Source organism: Bos mutus, chromosome 2 (assembly GCF_027580195.1).
Source record: "Bos mutus isolate GX-2022 chromosome 2, NWIPB_WYAK_1.1, whole genome shotgun sequence".
Lineage (NCBI taxonomy): Eukaryota > Metazoa > Chordata > Mammalia > Artiodactyla > Bovidae > Bos > Bos mutus.
In genome coordinates this window covers 8,410,325-8,433,918 of record NC_091618.1, presented here as the reverse complement: position 1 = coordinate 8,433,918, position 23,594 = coordinate 8,410,325, and the positions used below count along the sequence as shown (strand labels likewise).

The following is a 23,594-nucleotide window of genomic DNA, read 5'->3' as shown; positions in this document are numbered from 1 at the left end:
GTAAGAAACAATCTTGGCGACTTCCCTGGTGGTACAATGGTTAAGACTCTGTGCCTCCACTCCAGGGGCACAGGTTCCATCCCTGGTCAGGGAAGTAGGATCTCACATGCTGTGTGGTACAGCCGAAAGAGAGAGAGAGAGAAAATAAAAAGAATCTTATCAAGCATGGTTAAAGGTTTTCCCAGTTCAGGCAGATTAAAAATAGCAGATTAGAGTTAGGTTTCCAGAGGTGAGACACACTGCTAGAAGTTAGCAGTAAGAACAAAGAGCCTAGCAGGAGAAAATAAATTCTTAAAACCAGACACAAGAACATGAGAAGCTTGGGCTGCCAGAGAACAGGCCAGTAACTTTTAGCAGCTGTGGCCCTTCTCCACGTTATACAGCGCCTTTGATAAATGGATATTCCTATCAACAGCTCTAATTTTTTTTACAAGTCTAAATGTGTTCAGTGTTGTCTCACAAGACAAGAAAATATATTTTAGATGGATTTTCATCAGTGATGAGTAAGCCTCAACTACCTGAAAAATATATGTAGGCAACAGAGGTTCATTTATGAGTAATTCTAGCTAAATGAGGTGTGTCGATTACACTCTCCATGCCAATATCAGTTAAAGGCAAACACTGTGAGAGGCAAGTGTGAATGAGCACACGCCTACTCTTGTTAATCTTACTGTTTAATACACTGGGATGGATCATCATTAAAAATGCACAGATAAGTCTATCAATGGCGTTTCCCTGCTTCACATGAAAGGTAAGCATGACTTTATGTCCTGGAAATTCCACTTTGAGCAGCTGGGGGAATACACAGGGCCCTAGCTCTCTGGGCAGAGGTGGGACAGCTGACAAGAACAAGCACAGAAGCACATGTTATTACCTGCTTTCCTAACCAGTGGAATCTGGAGCTGAGGTCACTGTGACTTTCTTGGAACCAGGGAGGATGAACCTGCGAGGGTGGCTGTTTGAGTTGCTCTCCATGGTAGCTCTTGTGTTTAAATGAATCAGCTTTCAAGTGGGGCTTTGTCCAACAGAGTCCTTCTTCTCTGTCTTGGGAAGCGTGTTAGATCCATGACTATCATATACCTCTCAGTATAATCTAAATACTTTGGATATATTTGTTCTTACCAGTTCCTTTTAAAAGATCTCTGTAGAACTAATTAAACTGATCCAGGAAGGACAGTGCTTCAGTGTGTCTATCTCCAGGTTGTGGAAGATAAAAGGATTTCTGTTGAGTTATCATAGGTGAGATATGATAGTCTGATTAACTTTGAGATAATGCAATCCTCTAAATGTGTAACATTTATTTATGAACTTAAACAGGTTTGCTCTTAAACCTCAACATATGGAAATCAACTCACAAGATTCACTATTTTGACGACCAATCTTTCTGGAAGGTAAGATTTTTAACCTATTAATGTCATAGGTTTGGAGTCAATGGACTTAAAGATACCTGGGGTATGTACGTTAACAAATGAAAATGAAGTAAGGAGCACTGGAGGAGAAGCAAATCCACGATACGTGTGTGTGAGTGTACGTGTGCGTGTGTGTGTGTGTGTGTGTGTGTGTGTGTTGGTGGTGGGTGGGGAGGTAGTAGATGCTCCCATCTCCCTGATGCCTCAAAGTCACTGAGGGTCAGGGATGTGGGAACTGACCCTGACCATGTCTCCTCCCCATCTGGAGTCACTAAAGTGGGCTAATAGTTCGACAGGAAGGTGATAGAATCCCGCGCTGCAAACACCAGAGGCCCACAGGGGCCAGGCAGTCCAGTCCCCTCATTTGCTGGACTTCCGAGCGGAGCCATGACTGTCTAAGTTCTGAGAGGAAGAGAGGGATAAATTACAGCCAGTGGACACGAGAAAGCTTGTGGTGTAGGGATCTGGGGTCAGTGAGTCGAGAGATATGCAGCTCGACTAATCGCTAACAGTCTAGGTGACATTGTAGGGCTGGGAAGAAGGTCAGGGCTCGTTCCCTGAGACCCCACTGCCTTCCACCCTTTGACCTGCACTCGCAGTTCACAAAGTACTCTGATGTGTGTTGCCTTAGGTAATCTCCCAACTGACGCTGAGGTTGGCCTTCTCACCCAGCAGGCCAAGATACCGACCACTAGGGGGACACAGAAGCAGCCTTATTGCGGACCTTGGTATTCAGGTCTGTAGGGGCCAAACTGAGAACCTACAGAGAAAACCCACCTCTTCTTCTCCTTTATCTCTGTGCTCCTCTTCCTCTTGAAACAGCTTTCTGGAGGTATACTTGACAACAAACTGCACATATTAAGTATATAATTTGATATCTTTAAACATATTTATACACCCCTAAAACCACACCATGACCACACCAAGGTAAGAACATATGTGTCAGGACTTCCCTAGTGATCCAGTGGTTAAGAATCTACCTTCCAACGCAGCGGGTGCCAGTTCAATTGTTGGTCAGGGAACTAAGATCCCACATGTCCCAGGCAACTAAGCCCATGTGCTGCAACTACTGAGCCCTCCTGCCACAGCTAGAGAGGCTGCGTGCCACAATTAAGAGCTGTGCGCCGCAATGAAGGATCTCACATACACAATGAAGATCTTGCATGCCACAATCAAGACTTGATACAGCCAAATAAATAAATAATATGTTTTGAAGGAAAAGAACATATTCACCACCAAAGATTTCATCCTGCCTCTTAGAAACTGCTCCCTCCCAACTCCATCCTGTTGCATCCCCAGGCAACTACTGAACTGCTTTCTGTCCCATGGATTAGCTTCAGTTCAGTTCAGTTCCGTTCAGTCACTCAGTCGTGTCGTGTCCGACTCTTTGCAACCCCATGAACCACAGGACGCCAGGCCTGCCTGTCCATCACCAACTCCTGGAGTCCACCCAAACCCATGTCCATTGAGTCAGTGATGCCATCCGACCATCTCATCCTCTGTCGTCCCCTTCTCCTCCTGCCCTCAATCTTTCCCAGCATCAGGGTCTTTTCCAATAAGTCAGCTCTTCGCATCAGCTGGCCAAAGTATTGGAGTTTCAGCTTCAACATCAGTCCTTCCAATGAACACAGGACTGATTTCCTTTAGGATGGACTGGTTGGATCTCCTTGCAGTCCAAGGGACTCTCAAGAGTCTTCTCCAACACTACAGTTCAAAAGCATCAATTCTTCTGTGCTCAGCTTTCTTTATAGTCCAACTCTCACATCCATACATGATCACTGGAAAAACCATAGCCTTGACTAGACGGACCTTTGTTGGCAAAGTAATGTCTCTGCTTTTTAATATGCTGTCTAGGTTGGTCATAACTTTCCTTCCAAGGAGTAAGCGTCTTTTAATTTCATGGCTGCAGCCACTGTTTCCACTGTTTCCCCATCTATTTGCCATGAAATGGATTAGCTTACCTTTTCTCTAACTTTACGTAAATGGAACCACACGGCACGTATTCTTGTCTGGCTTCTTTTACCAAGTGTAATTATCCTGGGATCACCCATGTGGTCATGTATAATCTGCCTCGTCTTGAACCAGCTTCTCTCTATAGCCACTGGCTTCTCCCAACAGCCAGTCTCTCCCAGGCCCCTGCGAGTGCTCTTGTCCCTTTAGCAGAAGCAGGGTAATCCAGTGAAAGGACTCAGGAAACTGGTTTAATCCATCCATTCATTCCACAAGTATTTATTGAGCAACTGTTACATATGAAGCACTCTGCTCATGAAGATACCACAAATAGGACAAATATCCACCTCAATTATTTGAGCTGCAGTAAATACTTGCTGAACAAATGAAGGGAAACTGGGGAACCCCATCTAACACCAGCCCCAGCGGGAGCAGGTGAAATAGAGTGTGTCCCTGGTACAGTAAGTCCTGGATTCTAGTCACTTCTCTGCAAGGTCTGATGTAGGCAAGACCTTCGACTTCTCTCAATGGTTAAAAAAAGAACAGTAACCTTTGTTCTACCTCAGGGGGTTGTTCTGAAAGTCAAATGAGGTCATGATATCTGTGACTACATTCTGTCTAATGCAAGCCACCACGTGATCATGAAAGTTTATGACTAGGGGTTTCAGTTCAGTTCAGTTCAGTTCAGTCACTCAGTTGTGTCTGACTCTTTGCAACCCCGTGAATGGCAGCACGCCAGGCCTCCTTGTCCATCACCAACTGCCGGAGTTCACACAGACTCACATCCATCGAGTCAGTGATGCCATCCAGCCATCTCATCCTCTGTCGTCCCCTTCTCCTCCTGCCCCCAATCCCTCCCAGCATCAGACAACCACAATGGAATGTGTTAAGTCTCACAGCTATCGCTTACTGCAAGCCTATTGTTTCCGAGTCTGTGCTGGAAGCTTTTCAACATTATCTGATTTTTATCCTCACAAAAACTCTGCGTAAGAATAAGTCTTCCCATCTAAAGATGAGTCACTTGTCCAAAATGACAGAGCTAGTAAATGGTACAGGAGGAAGCTGAATCGGTGTCTGTCTGGCTCCAGAGACACACGTGTGTATGTGTGTTGTGTGTTTTGGTCAGCTACTAGAGAATGGCTATTTCTCCTTCTGATTTTTTTTTTTTTTTTACAGCTGAGTAGAACCATTTTTTCAGCAGGATAATACTTATAGCTTGCATTTGAAATGTAAGAATATGAACTTCCCAAGCTGATAAATCCAGGAATGATTTTTTTTTGTAAACTAGCCAAAAAGACATCTTAAACATTATAAAATGCCCTTATTGTACGTCATAGAAGCAGACTACTAGAGGTTAGAAAGGACATTCCTTCACTGATTGCCCAGATCATGCTCAGCACTTCCTAGGGTGGGATACTCACCAACCCCAAGGATACCCATCTCATCCTTGGATGACAGATGACACTATTGGGTTGGCCAATTAAGTTCATTCAGGTTTTTCCATAAGATGTTATGGAAGGAACTACTTCACATGGAGACTTGTCTCCTTTCACCAGAGGTGTTCAAACAAAAGCCAGGTAGGTGGCCATGAATGATCCATGTAAAGAGCTGTATGAAATGAGATTTACCCAAGAAGTCTTCCAATTCAGATTTTTTGAAAGAACTTTGTGATAAAGGTTATTTGTGATAAGGCCTTTGTGATAAAGTAACATTTTGGGCAACATAAGTTTCAAAAGATCAAATCAGAATCAATATGTGTACAATATTGAGTGTGTAACGGTGTAATAAAAAGTTTGCTTTCCTTTTACAGTTTCCACATTTGGCTGTTGGATACTAAGGGAAAGCATCCAAGAGAAACAAGGCCTGTTTGAAAACAAGACAACTTTTCACCATTGCCAATTTTTGTGTGTGTGTGTGTGTGTGTGTGCAACCACTTGTTATAGCAAAGTCTCCTTATGTACAATGAGACAGGTCAGAGATAGATTTGATACTAAGAATAAAAGACTAAAAATAATCTTATAATGATTTTAAACAATTGTTTAGTTTCATGAAAGATGATGCTATGAATAGTCTTGGGTACAGACACGTGATGGTGGTGGGTTAGTTGCTCAGCCATGTCTGACTCTCGTGATCCCATGGACTGTAGCCTGCCAGGCTTGTCTATCCATGGGATTCTCCAGGCGACAGTACTGGAGTGAGTTGCCATTTCTTTTTCCAGAGGATCTTCCTGACCCAGGAATCGAACCCAGTTCTCCTGCATTGCAGGCAGGCAGATTCTTTACTGATTGAACTATGAGGGAAGACATTAAGATTTTGGTTCAATTTTATTGACAATTCCTAGATTTTTTCTTGTGCTTAATAAAGTATTAAGCTACACAGCTAACTCACCTGTATCAGCAGAGCAGCTGATATAAAACAAGGAAAAACTGAAGACTCAGATTTAATCCTTGCTGACATTATGCTTTTATTCCAGTGGTTTTACAAGGAGTTCTTATTCCCTGAGCACATCCTGAATTTAACTGTAGGGAAGACATTTGTGATCCAACGTGGAGACAGACTGCCTCAAGATTTAAAAACTAGTCCTATGACCCTGAGGATATCATTTAAATCGCCATTTAAATGGGTTCCCTTATCTGTAAAAAGAGAAGGTAAACTCCAATCCCTAAGATCTCCTCCAATTCTCACACCTGTGGATCTAAAAAACAGTGGTTTGACAGTGAGATGACAGCGATACAGTCATTTCCTTGAGTAGCTGATGACCAGGCAACATTCAAAACATACACAGTAGGGACTTCCCTGGTGGCCCAGTGGTTAAGACTCAGTGCTTCGAATGTAGGCGGGTGCAGGTTCGATCCCTGTTCAGGGAACTAAGATCCCACATGCCACACATGTAACCAAAAACTAAAAACAAACAAAATAAAACATACAGACTGGGAGAAAACTGTGGCTGGCATAGAAAGAGCACCACAATCTAAATCATCTGAGAGGTATTTGGTGGTTAATGAACAGCTGCTAATTGTTGCAAGCTTTATTAATATGACAGAACACTTCAAGCTTTAGTTCTGAAGAACATGTACCCACATAGTTAGCTAGCTCATTAAAGAAAAAAAATTCCCATTATGTCTAAGTGGGGAGCCTGGGGGATAAAAGAATTCCAAAGAGGAACAGACTAAGAGTTCCCAGTAGCTGAACACTTGTCATTATAATTGACTTCACTTGGTCTATTTTGAGCTTAGCGGTTCAGCAGAGATACAACGAAATGGAATTCAATTTATTATCAAACCAACAACAAGACAGTCAGTCACGGGAGTAAAGAGCAAGTCCCTATCCGCTTCCTCTTTCCTTCCGTGGTGGCTGTGCAGGGACTGTCAGCGTCCCACCAGCCCAGGGTCACAGCTGAGTCATTACCACTGCCCTTCCCCACAATCAGTGGCACGAAGGGACACTTCTAAGGAAACTGGTGGCCAGATTATGGGACTTCTCCCTTTCAACATATTCACTCACCCCTTGGGAGACCCTCAGTAACTTTTTACACTGAAATAGTTACAGAATTTTTGGCAAAACCATGCATTAATAAACCAAACACAAAGGAGAGTGAGAAAGAATTCTGACCACTGAATGGTTTTTAAAAACAAGAACGTGTTTATATTTCATCATTGTTTATAGTTCATCTGATATTTGACACAGACCAGGCCACATTTAAATAAACACATTAAATCTTCAGAACATTTTAACTGAAGTTTTGGACCTTAGATATGACAAATACTCATGTAAGATGTTTCCATGATTTCTTTTGTGATTTATTTTTATAAACATGATAAAATGTAATAAAAATTTCTCACGTGAAACACTTTTCTTCAACATTTTACAAGTTAATCAAATGTAATCAAATGTATATCACAATAGATTTTGCTGTGGTTGTTGTTTAAAGAGAGAGTTCTCGTGATTTTAGTATTATACAAATTTAAGTTGAGAGAAAGAAGTTTAGAAAATGGCATTACAAAAGACTGGGAGTGAGTAGTAAAAAAAAAAAAAACAAAACAAACAAAAACAAAACCCACGCAGGGCTGCTGGGCAGTGACGAATCAGAAGCTTTCACTGCCATAAGTCTTCAGTGCGGCCAAACTTAAAAACGAGTCCTCTGTGAAAAGAACAAGAAATATCACATGACTGGCTGAGTTTGGGAAAAAAAGACGACGAGAGATTTAGAATTGTGGGAAACTAGCGACAAAATAACTGATGAGCTGTATGGAAAAAACCCCTGGGATGTATCAGAACAGAAACTGATCGCTCTATGGTATTAAGCTCTGCCGATGTACTCAGCTGTGCTGTTTACCACAAACTATCCTGCAACCTGAACTTCTCCTACCCCTCTTAAGAAGTTAACCAGTGTTTAGTGTGTAACCATTATATGTCTGATATTATCTATTTCCTTTAACAAGCCTTTTCTGAGTCAAGATGGCAGTGCGAGAAGCTAGGGTTATAAAGGTAAAGATACAGGCCCGGCCTTCAAGTTGCTTATGCTCTCGATGACACAATGTGGTAAGTAAAGGGGGTCAGGGGTGGGGAGAGGCATATATACCACATGTTAAGGGAGCAGAGAACGTACGGGGATGTCTTTATTTTTTTATATATTTATTTATTTGGCTGTGCCAGGTCTTAGTGTGATGTGGGATCTAGGATCTGGTTCTCCAACCAGGGATTGAACCCAGGTCGAACTCTGCATTGCAAGTGCAGTCTTAGCCACTGGACCACGAGGAAGTCCTGCATGGGGATTTATTTTGCCTGAATGTGTCAGGAAAGGACTTACAGAGGTGGTGATATTAGAAGAACATGGAAGGATAAGCAGGAGTTTGAATGGCAGGGTGGGAGAAGCAGGAGCTGGTGGGATCGTGAAGATGTTTTAGGGGAGGAAACAGTAGATCAAAAGGCAAAGAGAGGAAAAATAAAAAAGGCAAAGAGGAGTAAAAGACCACCTCAGGCAAAGCCCCAGAGGTGGACGTGTTAGGAAATGCCCTCACAGAGCCTACACTCTGGGTTTTATTTTGGGAAGTGTCTATAGCTATTTTTTAAGGCTTCAATTTAAGAGGGCAGATGCCTAAGAACACACACACACACGTTCGTTTGGGTTTTCCTGTATGATCTTATGGAAAAACCTGAACAAAGTTTTTGGCTAATTCATATATACCTTGATATAAATACCTCTGGTGTATTAGAGCAGCGGAGAGTCCAGTATGGCTAGAGTACAGTTTAAGAGACAAGGAGAATGAGAAATGGCAGTGGCCAGGATTTAGCAAGCCAACTGACCAGAGTGGCAAACTGCCCACAAGGGCCTTCGGGAGCCTCAGATGAGTCAAGCGGGGGGGCACTAGTCTGCGATCTACTAAAGGCAGCTTGGGCACAGGCAATGCAGGAGCTGGGACTACGCAGAGACGCATCTCCGGGTAAAAGAAACAACTTCGGCTCCAGATGATTGTTGCTGAACCAGGACCCAGGGTCGGCAGATCCTCTAGTTTTTCAAGAATTCAGATTTTTAGGTAAAAAACCTTCATTTTTAAATGTCAGCTCAAAAAAAACAAAACAATACTGTTTTGAATTTTGCTGGATGGCCCCTAGGGGCAATCTCTTCTATCAAAGTGTTAGTCACTCAGTGGTGTCAGGCTTATTTGTGACACCATGGACTGCAGCCCATCAGGCTCCTCTGACCGTGGAATTTCCCAGGCAAGAATGGAGTGGGCTGCCATTTCCTAGTGTTTTAGAACACTGATACAGGGAAACTGGACCCAAGAGAGATATCAGTCAAGAGTGTGAAGTGCCCATGAAAGGATGAGAATGACTGAACCTAACGAAGGAAATGGACACAAAGAGAGGAGGGTTACGACAGTTCAGAAGCAAACTCATCAGGGCTTGGATGTTGGGGGGCTAAGGCAAGGGAGAAATGAAAAGTAGACACTACAATGGCATCTGCTGGTTTTCATTTGTTTTCTCATCTGTTTCCAATTTCCAGTGTATACTTAAAGATGTACACTCAGTCAAAATGGTCAATTTTAAAACGTTTCATAGGAAATTCCCTAGCGGTCCAGTGGTTAGGACTCTGCACTTCCAGGGGGCCTGGGTTTGCTCCCTGGTTGGGGAACTAACATCCTGTGAGCCGCTCAGCAAAGCCAAAACAAAGTAGGTTTCACAGGCCTTTATAAAGGGAAGCACTTGAGTGTTTTTTGATGAAAAAAAAAAATGCGACCAGGAAGTCGTCTATACCCTCTCATGGAATTCTCCTTTATAAAGGATTTCATAAACCTCCAAAAAGCGATTGATCTGTGTTCTTCCAGGTAATTTCAAAACTACTGCTACAAAAAAAGAAAAACTAGAGTTGGGTATGAGGGGCCCCTACTCCACAGAGAGCTTAAAAGAAGCATGGCTTAACTTTAAACCCTAGTCACCAGATGCAATCTGCAACCTTAAGAGTTTCTTAGGCAAGAGTCAGTCCCTCTTGCGTTGTCAGATGGTTACCTTTGGTACTGATTTCTGTTTCTGATTTCTGAACAACAGTTTCTAAGTTTGTTGCTAAGAACTGTTCTGTTATAAATCAAAAATGGTAGGCAATCTTCTACAACTATTCTGACGACAGTGTCTATTAGCTGGATGTAACTTCTATTTGCTTACAGTATTTTCACAAAACCAAATTAGTTTTGGATTTAATGAGTACAATAGCAATACATGAGAAATTAACCAAACTTGTTGCATAGAAAAATAATGTTTTATAACTAATTTGAGACAAGCCAGCAACTGGTTTTTAAGGTTTTGTGAAATGTGATAACTACTGTATGAATTCATGTGTTTCTTCCCTCATTGGAAAAGATAACATTTTCCCACAAATCTCTCAATCCTCTGGCTCCTCCTCCCTGCTCTGACAGAGGAACTTCTCTGCCGGAAATAGCATCTCAAAGTGGAACTTACTTTATCCTCCACCTCTGCTAGAGTAATAATGATTATAAGACAGAAGGCTGCTGTTTGCCCTTCCCTGGCTGGTTCTTGGTAAGTCCCCTCCCCATCACTCCATCTGAAGCTTTTCTGACCCCTGCCTCTGACCCTGTTACGCTACCTTCCGTTGGCTGAAGTTGTGGGACACTGAATTCCCACGAGCACCTCTAACCCTGTGGAGATTCTGGAGTACTGAGCTCAGATGCCTGGTCCTTCTTTAAAGACGTTCAAGCCTCAGCGTTATAGCTTGAAAGGAAAAGAAATTCTAAACATCAACACTGTCCCTCTAATAAACACATGCTATAATACATCACCCTATAAAATAACAAATCTACCCATATTTACCAAATTTACATAACTTGGGGAGTGAGGTTGGTTCACTTCCTATTTTTCAAGTACAGTGTTACATTCGTTAAAAAAAAAAGAGGGGGGAGGGCAGGAAGGAAACAGAACTAATATTAAGCAACTGGTTGAAGACTCAACAAAGGAGAAAATGTTAATTAAACTCATTCGAAATTCCATCCTCCTGGAGCCTGAACTTCAGAGTCAGATAGTCTGAATTTTAGCCACACGGTCTGGAACATGATTTCTATGCCTATTTCTCACATATAAAATGATGGTAACAGTGGAGCCACCTTCAGAGTTTTGGGAATCAATTGGGAGCACACGTGTAACACACTAAGAATGGTGCCTTGCACATAAAAAGTGCTCAAGGAACTTTGGGCATTATTATTTTCTGCACAAAAATCAATGGCTTAACATTAGGAAAAAAAAAAACTCTTGGGTTTTCTCCACTGGTTTCAAGATGCAAGGTATGACCCAAAGAGGCTGTATATTTTGCCACATGTAAATTCACATTTTTCTTATTTCTAAATTGACTTTATAAAATTGCAAAAATGCATTGTGGTGGAATGGAAAAAGTGTGAATACCAACTGCTGGCTATCGTTAAAGGGTAACTATTAGCATTCCATTGAGTGGTTCAAGTAGACAGGAGTTATCTATTTCCTTTTAGGAGGTGGGTGGGAAGGAACAAGGAAGGGAAGGGACAGTCCTAGAATAGACTGTCCTAGAATATACAGCAGTTTTGTTTTTTTTAAAAAAACCTTTTCTGGATTTAGGACATTTTTGAAAATTTGATGAAAGCCATAGGCTTTCTTCCCAGAAATAAACAGAAAAACCAATGTCTTGCAACGCAGACATGTCTGGTGGTTCCCAATCTTTAGAAGCCTACCCATGGAATGGGAATTAAGAACTCCTGATACATAGGATAAAGAGAAGTTTCTGTTGTTTTTTTGGGAGGTGGGTGAAGAGGGAGGCTAGGGAAAGGGGAAAGGGCATGCCCTATATGTCCAGAAAAGAATGAACATTAGAAAAGATTAGTGATAAAAATATTAAGGTTTTTAGGGTCTAAGTAATCTTTTAATTTGTCTCTACATCAGAAGGATAAAAAAAGGTCAAGGCTTTACACCTCAAATATCACACACAAATTCTAGTGACACCAAGGACAGAAAGAACCATAAAATGCATCCAGAAACAAAATTTTAAGGAGAAATGGTTTTAAGCAGGCTTTCATTAAAAGCAACTGTTAGAGATATAAATTTTAAATGAACAGTGTCAGTGCTAGATAACTAAATCTACATGAATCACAATTCTTCATTAAAGAGGAGGTGGTGGCATTTAAAAAAAAAATCAATGTATGTTTCCAAGGTTGGCAGTAAACCAACCCACGTATTAAAAATATCTGTTTCAGTCTCATTCTTCATATTTTATGACAATAACATGAGGGAGAGGCATTAGACAGGGGGAAATTAAGCAACTAAATACAGTAAATGACATAAAACTAAGTATTATTTAAAAAAAAGAAAAAAAAAAAAAGATAGGATGAAGAATGCAAAACAAACTTACCCAAAAAAGATGAAGGCATTTTGGAAAAATACAGCAATCCCAGGGTATACTATGGCTTTTTCTATAAAAGTAATTGTAACAGTTAGAGGTGCATGATCTCAAAACATTCAGTTTCTGATAAACTGGTGAATATCAGTTTTCCTGCCTAACATAAATCGACTTTTCTGGCAACTATGATTGGTGTGTGTATTAAATGACACAGTACATATGAGAGTGTAGTTCTGGTTTAATAAACGGTAGCTTCCTTCATTTATTTAATAAATACCGAGCACATATTGTGTACTAGTGCTGCTGAATGTGCTGAGGATAATGCAGTAAATAAAACAGGCAAAATGTTTGCCTTCGTGGAGCTAAACACTGTTGAGATTAAGTAAGAAGAAAAAGTAAAGCAGGAAAGGTATTGGAAGTGTACTGAATGATGATATACAGGTGGCCAGAAAGACCTCATGGGAAGGTGACGCATGGAAAGGTATAAGGACACAAAGAAAGTGAGGGCAGGAGCCGTGCGGAAGCAGCAGAACAGCAGCGCAAAAGCCCTGGGCTGGGAGCACGCCCAGTACATCAGAGTAGTCAACGGGCCAAAGAGAGGGAAGCAGGAGACAGGTCAAAGAAGGACGAGGCGCAGGGGGTGGGTGCGGTGCAGATCCTGCACCGCTTCACAGTCGTGCTGAGGACTCTGGTTTTCGATCTGGGTGAGAGGACAAAAAATCACTGCAAGGTTTTGAGCAGAAAAGTGACTTGAGCTGACACACTTCAGCAGGATCTTCTGGCTGCAGTGCTGACAGTAGACTGAAGGGGGGTGAGGGTGGGGAGGGGACACAAACAAGCTCTTGTAGGGAATCAGGCCACAGACTCTCATGATGGAACCAGGGCGGGAGCAACACAAGAGATAGAAAGTGCTCATATTCAGGATATACTTGAATAGCAGAATCAACAGAATTTGTGGATGGATTAGGCTGTGGGATGTAAGACAAAGAGGTGTCATCTTTGACAGGACTTAACCACCCACGTTTTGGGCCTAAACACCTGGATGAAGAAAGTAGCCACTAAGATAGGAAAGACTGCCAAAGGACCATTTTGTCTGGATTTTATCCTGGACTGAAGTTGAAATTCTCCTAAGTTTTTACTGTTGGAGCTGTCAATGATCACTCACTGACAAACCGAGGCTTGATGAATAGCAACTTTTCCTCCTAAGAGTTTTAAATTAATCTGATTACCATAATAGCTGGTTTGTATAGGCCCTCTGTACTAGAAAGCCACATTAAATAACCATTACCACTAGAATGACTCATAAAGATTCTATATAAAGGCACTTCATAAAATTACAGATTTGCTGCTAATAATTCTCAAAGCATAACTTGGCTTCAGAAGCCTTTAGGAAAATAACTTCAAAGTCTATGAGATGAACACATTTCTACAAAAAGGGGCTCTGTATTAATAGTTGTTATTTAGGAAAGAAGAATTATCAGTAATTTTACTTTCTTCTTTGAGCTCTTTTATATTCTCAGTTTTCTACAATGAATAAGAATTATGCAATTCACATGATAAAAAAGTAACATTTTTGTTTTTAAAATATGATGATGATAAATTTTGTAGCAGCAAGGGAATTTCATATGATAGGCAAAAGGCTAGGTTCAAAATTATATTACAAACTATTTAAGAAACAAAAGAAACCAAAGAAAATATACCAAAATATTTAAGAGCAGTAAGATTATTAGTTTTTCTTCTCTTTCTTTTTCTATATTTTTAGTAACATGGTTTTATAATAAATTACATAAATAAAAGAACTATAAATATTTAAAACTGCCTATCATTCCTACCTGCAAGATTTAAACAATTTGAATAAAAAAAAACCAGGAAACCAATTATTTTAATCTAAGAAATTACATCTTATCCAACAAAGTGAAGTGTTAAAATATGAGCTAGATTAGATTTCTGCTGGTCTGGTTTGGCAAATTATTAATATTTTATTTTTTCTATGATAAGCATAGTCGATTTAACCTACAATACTCAATGAATTTCATATTTTTCTGGGGTCCCTCAAGGCAAAAATTCAACCAGGGGCCTAAGAGTAGGTCTCTTCCTAGCTAGTCTCAAACTGGCCTTATATAGCAGATATGCATTAAGTGTTAATTCGCTTTTTTATCTAATAAGAAGATGATGATATATTATCAAGGAGGCTGAGCTCAATAAATTTCAATTCTAGGATGTTAAAGCTTTGCCTGCATATTATTCAGCAAGTCAAGACTTGCCAAATAGCTGGACAAGATATGTGTTCTGCTTTTGAGGTTTTTGAAAGTCAAACAGAAACAAGGTATGGAGCTGTGTCCCATTCCTTCCAGGCTCTAGATGAGAAGAAAAAATACAGGAGAAAGGAATACTAAAAACATAGCAAACAAACAAAACAAATACAAATTTAGATTAGGGAAGGGGGTTCCTGGGCACAAATGCATCACTAGTAGTTGGCTGAACTATACAAATAAAACTTTATTCTAAAATAAAACAACTTTAATGCAGAATTTCAAAATGCCATTGAAGTAGAAGGTAAACCGTGTTTTCTCTTACCTTTAGCAACATACCCTCCAAAAAGAATCCACATGGATGCAATCAGAGAGCCAAAGGCCAACATGAAACCAATGAACAGCCAAATGCGAGCACCTTAAGAGAAACAGTATTTTACCAGAATTGTTTCTTACATGGCAGCACTCGGTTCAATTAGCTTTTCAAAAGAAGACAAAAACCCGGAGAGAAAAACACGTGCAGCTGCCATCAGAGTCTAAAGCAAGAACAGTGGGAACTGTGCTAAGGACAGTCAGTGTGGACGCTGGCCGTTTCCCTGTTGACTTTTGTCTTTACATTCTAAGTGCCTGCTGCTGCTGCTAAGTCGCTTCAGTCGTGTCCGACTCTGTGCGACCCCATAGACGGCAGCCCACCAGGCTCTGCCATCCCTGGGATTCTCCAGGCAAGAACACTGGAGTGGGTTGCCATTTCCTTCTCCAATGCATGAAAGTGAAAAGTGAAAGTGAAGTCGCTCAGTCGTGTCTGACTCTTCACGACCCCATGGACTGTAGCCCACCACGCTCCTCCGTCCACGGGATTTTCCAGGCAAGAGTACTGGAGTGGGGTGCCATAGCAGCAACAGGGAAAGACAATCAACTTACAAATCACATTTATATAATATTTATGAAGATTTACTATAAAATAAACAGAGTCACGGCATCCGGTCCCATCACTTCATGGCAAATAGATGAGGAAACAATGGAAACAGTGACAGACCTTATATCCCGGGCTCCAAAATCACTGCAGATGGTAACTGCAGCCCATGAAATTAAAAGACGCTTGCTCCTTGGAAGAAAAGCTGTGACCAACCTAGACAGCATATTAAAAAGCAGAGACGTTGCTTTACCCACAAAGGTCCATCTAGTCAAAGCTATGGTTTTTCCAGTAGTCATGCATGGATGTGAGAGTTGGACCATAAAGCAAGCTGAGCACCAAAGAACTGATGCTTTTTGGTGTTGGAGAAGACTTATGAGAGTTCCTTGGACTGCAAGGGGCTCAAATCAGTCAATCCTAAAGGAAATCAGTCCTAAATATTCATTGGAAGGACTGATACTGAAGCTGAAACTCCAATACTTTGGCCACCTGATGCGAAGAACTGAGTCACGGAAAAGACCCTGATTCTGGGAGAGATTGAAGGTGGGAGAAGGGGATGACAGAGGATGAGATGGTTGGATGGTACCACCGACTTGATGGACATGAGTTTGAGTAAGCTCTGTGAGTTGGTGATGGACAGGGAAGCCTGGCGTGCTGCAGTCCATGTGGTCACAAAGAGTCAGACACAACTGAGCAACTGAACTGACTGACTGAAACAGTCATTAGCTCGCCTAAAGTGAATTCTGAGATGAGTTTATTTAATTAGAACAAATGCATTTTAATAAAAACCCTGCCTTGCTCAATAAAACACAGCAAATAATGTTATATGTAAATTTCTGATTTCATACCCAAGATATAAAACAATAGTTCTGAAATAATAAGCTCTTACTTATAGATGTGATATGATACACAAATACAACCAGCTCTGGACCCTCAGAGCTGTGCTAACATTTATCTCTTCATTTAGATTTTACAAGGTCACAGTATATCAGTATATCTGTATTGCTTCTACTTAAGTTCATCTATTGATAACAGAGAGTGAACCAGAGGGAGTCTGAAAACACAGACCAGAATTGACCACTGCGGTTCTTTTTATTTCATTAGGGCAGGGGCAAAAAAAGTTGCCTGAAACTTGCCTATATTCAGGTTTATTTTTGTATGGATATAAATTTACCATTTAAAATGCTCAATAAGTATCTGTGTCCTCAAATCTTTGACTAAATTGGACTCTACAGGAAGCTGTGCTACACACTTCCTGTACTGTGCCTACCTTGGGCACATGGCCATGGGGGCCAGGGTACATGAGTTCCTTAGGGCAGAAAGGCAGGCCTGGGGGAATCTTAGCACTACAACTCTATTATCCTATTCAGTTTTGCAAGATTAAAAGAGTTCTGGAGACTGGCTGCACAATAAAAATGGATGTACCTACTACTGAACTGTACAGTTAAAAATAGTTAATTTTATGTGGTGTATTTTGAAACATGCCAAAAACTATGAATCTAAGCTGTAGCAAAATGCTAATTCAATCAAGTAAGGTTGGCAAAAAAGGGAAGAAAATAATTTATATAGTAAAGCTTCAAGTACTAGAAAGTCTATTTTGCACTTTGCATAATGCATTCTTTATTATACACTGTTTTTTACTATACACTGTATACATTTATATCTATACAGTACTATTATTGGACAGGGTTATATACTCAAAACTTTGTATTCTGAACTATTTGGCAACCATTGACCAAATGTGACTTTTACCTTAGGCCTTGGAACCTACAACCTCTCCTGAGACACATGTCCATCTTATACCCGATCTGAAGAAGTCAGACAAGTGGCCCTTCCATGTATAATTCTTATTTTAAGAGTGTACAGTACGATGTTGTTTGCATCTATTTACCTGTTTGACCCAGGCAACCTTCACTGTAACTGTCACCTCGGACTTGTCCATTTGATACGGCATTAATCCTGTATGAACAAAATAAACCAAGAGATCAGGGTCTCTGACTCTAAGAGGAAATTATCCATGACATCAAACTGCCAGGTACAATAAGCTGTTGTTGAGTTGCTAAGTCAGGTCCAATTCTTTGCCACCCCAATGGACTGCAGCATGCCAGGCTTCCCTGTCCTTCACTATTTCCTGGAGTTTGCTCAAATTCATGTCCATTGAGTTGGTGATGCTATCTAACCATGCTGCTGCTAAGTCGCTTCAGTCGTGTCCGACTCTGTGTGACCCCATAGACGGCAGCCTACCAGGCCCCGCCATCCCTGGGATTCTCCAGGCAAGAACACTGGAGTGGGTAGCCATTTCCTTCTCCAATGCATGAAAGTGAAAAGTGAAAGTGAAGTGGCTCAGTCGTGTCTGACTCTTAGCGACCCCATGGACTGCAGCCTACCAGGCTCCTCCGTCCATGGGATTTTCCAGGCAAGAGTAAAGGAGTGGGGTGCCATTGCCTTCTCCAGCTATCTAACCATAGAGTTCTGCAAATTTAAGTCTACAGGAGTCTTGAATAATGGGTTCATACAACAATAGGCAAGGCTCCTCAATCAGTATCCTGTAAAGCACTGGATATAGTCCCCAGACCAGCAGAATCAGCATCAGCTAGACATGCTTTAAAATGAGAATTCCCTGCTTCTACCCCAAGTTTATTGAAGCAGAAATTCTGGGTGTAGGGCCCAGCAATCTGAATTTGAACAAATCCTTTAGACGACTCTGATTCTTGTCAAAATTTGAGAATGAAATTCTTAGAATTATATCTTGCTAAGATTGGAATGATCTATCTAGTTTTCTGTTTGTACACATCAGACATACTCAGCATGAAGAGATGCAAGCGGTAAAATCTTGCTCTGTCAATCCCTGACACATGTTCCAAACATAAAAAGTCTTTCACTGAGCTTCACAGAATACCGCTGTAAATTGAGACAGCCTTGCTTTCTTTAGAAGTCTGCTCTGGGGACTTTCCTGCCAATTCAGTGGCTAAGCCCCTACACTCCCAGTGTATTTGGGGGTGGGGTGGGGGGCTGGGTTCAATGCCTGGTCAGGGAACTAGATCCCACATGCTGCAACTAGAGTTCCCATGCTGCAACTAAAGAGCCAGCTCAGCCAAATAAGCAAATATTAAAACAAGAAGAACAGAAAAGAGGACCGCTGTTTTTTCTTCCTGAGTCCTTCTCTATGATCTGACGTTTCAACTGCAACCCACATGTTAATTCGGTAATATTTAAAAATCTTAACTCTACTCAACTATATGTAAAACATATTTCTCTTGCGACAATCTGTGCAAGTCGTGTCACTAGTGATGATACTTACATTAAGAAGGCTACGGTTGCTATAACACCACACGCGTGGTAGGAATGGTTGAATTCGTCCATGCGGGGATAAATGACAGCTGCATCTATGATAATCCACCAGCCTGTAAAAAACTAAGACAAACCACGGGAGGAGAAATGACAGTTACTTCATATCTTACTAGCTAAAAAGCGAAGAATCTGAGTGAAGAGATCCCTTCTAATAAAGTCCAAAATTTTCTTAAATGTTCCAGCAGTTTCTTGCATATAATTAGCACTTGGCTTAGTATCTAATGATAGATACCCTAAAGTCCCACAGCTATCATTAACACAAACTTCTTTTCTAAGATGATTACAATCATTCTTTTATATTGTCATTTAAAAAGTCTGTGATCTAATTTTTGTGAATATATTGTCATTTAAAAAGTCTGTGATCTAATTTTTGTGAACTAGAAGTAAATTATATTTCATGTCAGGAGAAAGGAAAAAAGTCGTTTAGACTTGAACTGACAAGAGTGGCCTGTTGCTGATGATAAAAGCCTCCAGAAAGATATTATTGAAAATGAAAAAAACAGTACTCAAAATAATATGGGGAATAATTATTATTGATAGAATTTTAGCTAGTCTCTCGGTGCTGTGAAATAAAAATGTGCCGTGCAGTACTGCTTTCTCTTTTGATGAACTATAGTGCAGTTTCAGGGCTGATGCTAAATTCAATTAAAACACAAAATGATAATTTATCTTAATTGAATTTGGCTCTGGACATCATCAAGGGCAAACATAAAATGAAAAAAGACATTAAAACTGCATAAATATTTTTTATCACTTGAGCAGACACTTACAATAAGATGATATTAACCAAATTCTGACATGTAATTTAGCAGATTTGGAAAGTAATCCCCTTCTCTATCCCCACTTCCAACCTTGACCTAGTTAGCTCTGGGAACTGCCATCTTTAGGCAATTATTTATAAATAACTATTTTAGGTTAATCAAATTATTTTTATCAGGCTACAGACAGATCTATATTAATGACATTTTTACTGGGTAGCACAGTATTCTTTTGCCTTTTTTTTAAAACCCTTTGAGCCCAACATACTCAAGATATTTTCTTCAGAGACTAAAATTCAAAGCTTTTTTTTTATATAAGAGCAGAATTTCTATAGTAGTTTTATATCTCGACATTACTCTGGAAAAATTTAGGACAATTATTTTTCATAGATTATAACTGTCAAGAGGCTAGGCAAAGAGCCGTATTTAAACTTAGATTTTTGTTTGTTTACTTAAAATTCACTCTCTAGAGTATATGTCAACATTAAAGCACACAAAAAAAATCACATGCCTTGAAGGATTTGTAAATAAGAATTTTATTCTATAAATTACTTCTAAACAATATATTCTAATGAGCTCTTTATTTATCTAATGAGACTGAAAAGTTAAGTTATGGAGAAATGCAGTCATATCTTTTGAATGGTTTTGACCTGATTGTTTCTTGAACACTTCTTGGTAACTTCATGTACTCATTAAGAAGAGGCATAATCCATGTTGTGAATAAATACATAAAATATACTGTCTCACTATATTATGTTTTATGCAGTAAAAGAAAAATAATATCAAATTTTAAGCCATAATGTCAACTCTTTAAATGAAATACCTAAATCCTCTCATAAATAAAAATATCAACATTTATTTTTAAAAATTCAGTGGTCAAAGATAAAATAAATAGTACATACTTAAAGAAATCACACAGAATTCAAAATACATAAAAACAAACACATCAAATTAAGGAAGGCCCAAATGATCAAGGACACTTACTAGAACACCGGCAGCAATGGAAGCAATAGTATTGCGCTTTTCCCCCCAATCGATGCACTCTGAGCACCTCAAGCCTTCCAGAAATCCAGACATTTTTTCAGGTCACTTAAACAAACAAATAAAACTAACTTAATATAGTACTTCTAGTGAATTGCTTCAAATCTGACTTATGTTTCTAGAAAATAACAGTTTAGGAATAATTTAATAAAAATGAAGTTACAAATACTTTATTTGCTACATATACTTCAGAATATTTGAGATTCAAGTTTTGATGAATTTCCACAAAACTCTGGAAAACAAAGTGTGGACTCATTTAGTTGTTGTGGTTTTGTTTTTTCAATTTAAAGGATGATTTTAAGCAAAAGTGGGTATCTAAATATTGGAAAAAAATTATAATGATTATTAACTTTAATTCCAAACTAAGTTATTATGTGCTTTAGATATTTAGAGTCCAGGAACACTAACACAGTGAAGAGACAAATGATAAAATTTTGATTCTGAGTTAAAGTATGGACTCAGATGAAAAATATTTCTCTTAGCAATTTACACATTTTATCTATAACATGTTTCTTCACATCAAGTCCTTTCACTTCATTGTTTTTTTCCAAGCCTGTCTTTTGGCTTCATTTCTATGTAAAAGTGAAAGTGAAAGTCGCTCAGTCGTGTCCGACTCTTCGAAACCCCATGGACTATACAGTCCATGGAATTCTCCAGGCCAGAATCCTGGAGTAGGTAGTCTTTCCCTTCCTCAGGGGATCTTCCCAACCCAGGGGATCAAACCCAAGTCCCCCGCATTGCAGGCAGAATCTTTACCAGCTGAATTATAAGGGAAGCCCTCTATGTAAAGAACAGCCGTTTCATTTTAATAATCTCTACCTCTGATTCTAACATGTTTTCCAGCCAAAAAAAAGGGCACGAAATTGAAGTCAGTATTAACGCAGACCATTCAAAAAGGAAAAAGGGAATAAAGAAAGGACAGGAAAGGAAGGAGGGGCTTCCACGATGGATCAGAGGGTAAAGAATCCGCCTGCAATGCGGGAGACCACAGGAGGGCGGGTTGGAGCCCTGGGTCGGGAAGATACCCTGGAGGAGGAGGGCATGGCAACCCACTGCAGTATTCTTGCCTGGAGAATCCCATGGACAGAAGAGCCTGGTGGGATACAGTCCAAAAAGTAGCAGAGTCAGACACGACTGAGCGACTAAGCACGCGCGGGCGCGCGCGCGCGCACACACACACACACACACACACACGAAAGGAAGGATGAAACGAAAGGAAGAAAAAGGAATCCACTGCTAAATTACAACGGATAATTGCCATAGACAATTACACAAAACATTCCTTTGAGCTGGGCTATATAGACCCGGTGTGAGACATATCCATATTATCTCTGTCTCAGAATATGAAAAAGCCTGCCTTAAGTGTAAATTGTTAATAAGCAAGCAAACATACAAATTCCTACAGTGAATCTTAACCTCTATGAAGCTACTCTGTAGTTGGCAACCGGGGTTGTTACAAAAGTAATGAATCCAGTTGGAAACTCCCTTTTAAAAATTAAATTAAAAGCTGTGCTAATAGGACTTGAGGACAAGTCTAATTTTGAAAATTAACTTAAAAAAAAAAAATCTTCCTTAGGAGGAACAGGATCCTTAGGAGGATCCAGTATCTTTTGCTTTCGATCTACCCCGATGACGCCACCCCGAATCCTCCGTTTTTCTTTGGTTTACGACCCGCACACTCAACCCCAAACTCCGCCCCTCCAGATTCCGGGGATGTGAGGTGTAGAGGGTGGCCAGCGACTGGGAAGACGTGGGAACTAGATCTAGCTCTTCTAGCTCGGCCATGTCCCTCGCCGAGGGGACCAGCCGGCTTAAACTCCTTCCCGGGTGTCAGCTTCCGCAGATCTGAAGTAGCGGAGGCGGGGGGGAGGAGCATGGTGATTTTCGATTTTCAGGGATCCTGCGACGTCCAGGGGAGGGCACAGTCCGGAGCGCGAAGGTGGTCGCCCTCTCCCGCCCCCGGCCGAAAACAGGTCAGCAGTAAGTAGGCAGGAAAAAAGGGTCCAGCAAGGCGCTGGCTTGAGCCTGCAGCTTCCCCAAGAGGATGGACGCAACGACCCAGGCAGCATCAGCCGGGCAGACGGTTCCGGCCTCAATCGGCCGGCCCCTTCCCTTCCCCCGACTCCGGCCTGGTACTTACAGTTTTAAATCCAGCCTGGCCGGTGCAGTAAGTCCTGAGCCCGCTGCCCCTCCAAGTTCCAGCCAAGAAAACAAAACACCCACAGGCCGCCGGATACCCGGATGGAGCAGCCCCGCCCCCAGGGCTCGGTCGCGCATGCGGAGACGGGGCAGAGAGAACCCGGCTTGGGTAAAGTGGAGGACCGGCTGGAGGCGGGCCGGAGAGAGCCACGCCCACCGCGCGGAGTCTCTGCTTACCACCCCCCCGCCCCACCCCGGGCCGGCTCGCTGTTCACGTCAATTCAGTTCAGATCAGACGCTCAGTCGCGTCCAACTCTTTGAGACCCCATGGACTGTCAGGCCTCCCTGTCCATCACCAACTCCCGGAGTTCACTCAAACTCATGTCCATTGAGTCAGTGATGCCATCCAACCATCTCATCCTCTGTCGTCCCCTTCTCCTCCCTCCTTCAATCTTCCCAGCATCAGGGTCTTTTCAAATGAGTCAATTCTTCCCATCAGGTGGCCAAAGTATTGGAGCTTAAGCATCAGTCCTTCCAATGAATATTCAGGACTGATTTCCTTTAGGATTGACTGGATTGATCTTACAGTCCAAGGGACTCTCAAGTATCTTCTCCAACACCACAGTTGGAAAGCATCAATTTTTGGAAAGTCAGCTTTCTTTATACTCCAACTCTCACATCCATACATGATTACTGGAAAAACCATAGCTTTGACTATACAGACATTTGCTGGCAAAGTAATGTCTCTGCTTTTTAACATGCTGTCTAGGTTTGTCTTCCAAGGAGCAAGCATTTTTTAATTTCATGGCTGCGGTCACCTTCTGCAGTGATTTTGGAGCCCAGGGAAATAAAGTCTTTCACTGTTTCCACATCTATTTGCCATGAAGTTGAAAGGTTGTTGTTGAA

At 41.0% G+C, this 23,594-nt stretch overlaps 2 protein-coding genes across 2 annotated transcripts in view; one reads left to right on the top strand and one right to left on the bottom strand.

Moving 5' to 3' along the window:
* Nucleotides 1-5,196, top strand: part of RHCE (Rh blood group CcEe antigens) — a 40,929-nt gene extending 35,733 nt beyond the window's left edge. Inside the window, exons 9-10 of the mRNA XM_005895854.2 lie at nucleotides 1,318-1,391; nucleotides 5,170-5,196. Coding sequence (XP_005895916.2) covers nucleotides 1,318-1,391; nucleotides 5,170-5,196 — 101 coding nt within the window. The remainder of the gene's footprint in view (nucleotides 1-1,317; nucleotides 1,392-5,169) is intronic.
* A 1,782-nt stretch (nucleotides 5,197-6,978) lies between these two features.
* TMEM50A (transmembrane protein 50A) lies at nucleotides 6,979-22,846 on the bottom strand. Its single transcript, XM_005895853.3, has 7 exons — nucleotides 22,690-22,846; nucleotides 20,493-20,597; nucleotides 18,701-18,813; nucleotides 17,291-17,358; nucleotides 14,812-14,904; nucleotides 12,247-12,307; nucleotides 6,979-7,500 (listed from the first exon to the last, which is right to left on the bottom strand). The coding sequence occupies exons 2-7, from the start codon at nucleotides 20,583-20,585 to the stop codon at nucleotides 7,455-7,457; spliced, it is 474 nt and encodes a 157-aa protein (XP_005895915.1). The 5' UTR covers nucleotides 20,586-20,597; nucleotides 22,690-22,846; the 3' UTR covers nucleotides 6,979-7,454.
* Between the last annotated feature and the right edge of the window lie 748 nt (nucleotides 22,847-23,594).

What these genes read in the sequence shown, in the direction of transcription:
- TMEM50A (XM_005895853.3), bottom strand. Translation starts at nt 20,585, where the DNA reads ATGTCTGGATTTCTGGAAGGCTTGAGGTGCTCAGAGTGCATCGATTGG. An exon ending in GCAACCGTAGCCTTCTTAAT is followed by an intron (nt 17,359 to 18,700) that starts GTAAGTATCATC and finishes TTGTTCATACAG; the next exon opens with GATTAATGCCGTATCAAATG. An exon ending in AGGTTGCCTGGGTCAAACAG is followed by an intron (nt 14,905 to 17,290) that starts GTAAATAGATGC and finishes GTTTCTCTTAAG; the next exon opens with GTGCTCGCATTTGGCTGTTC.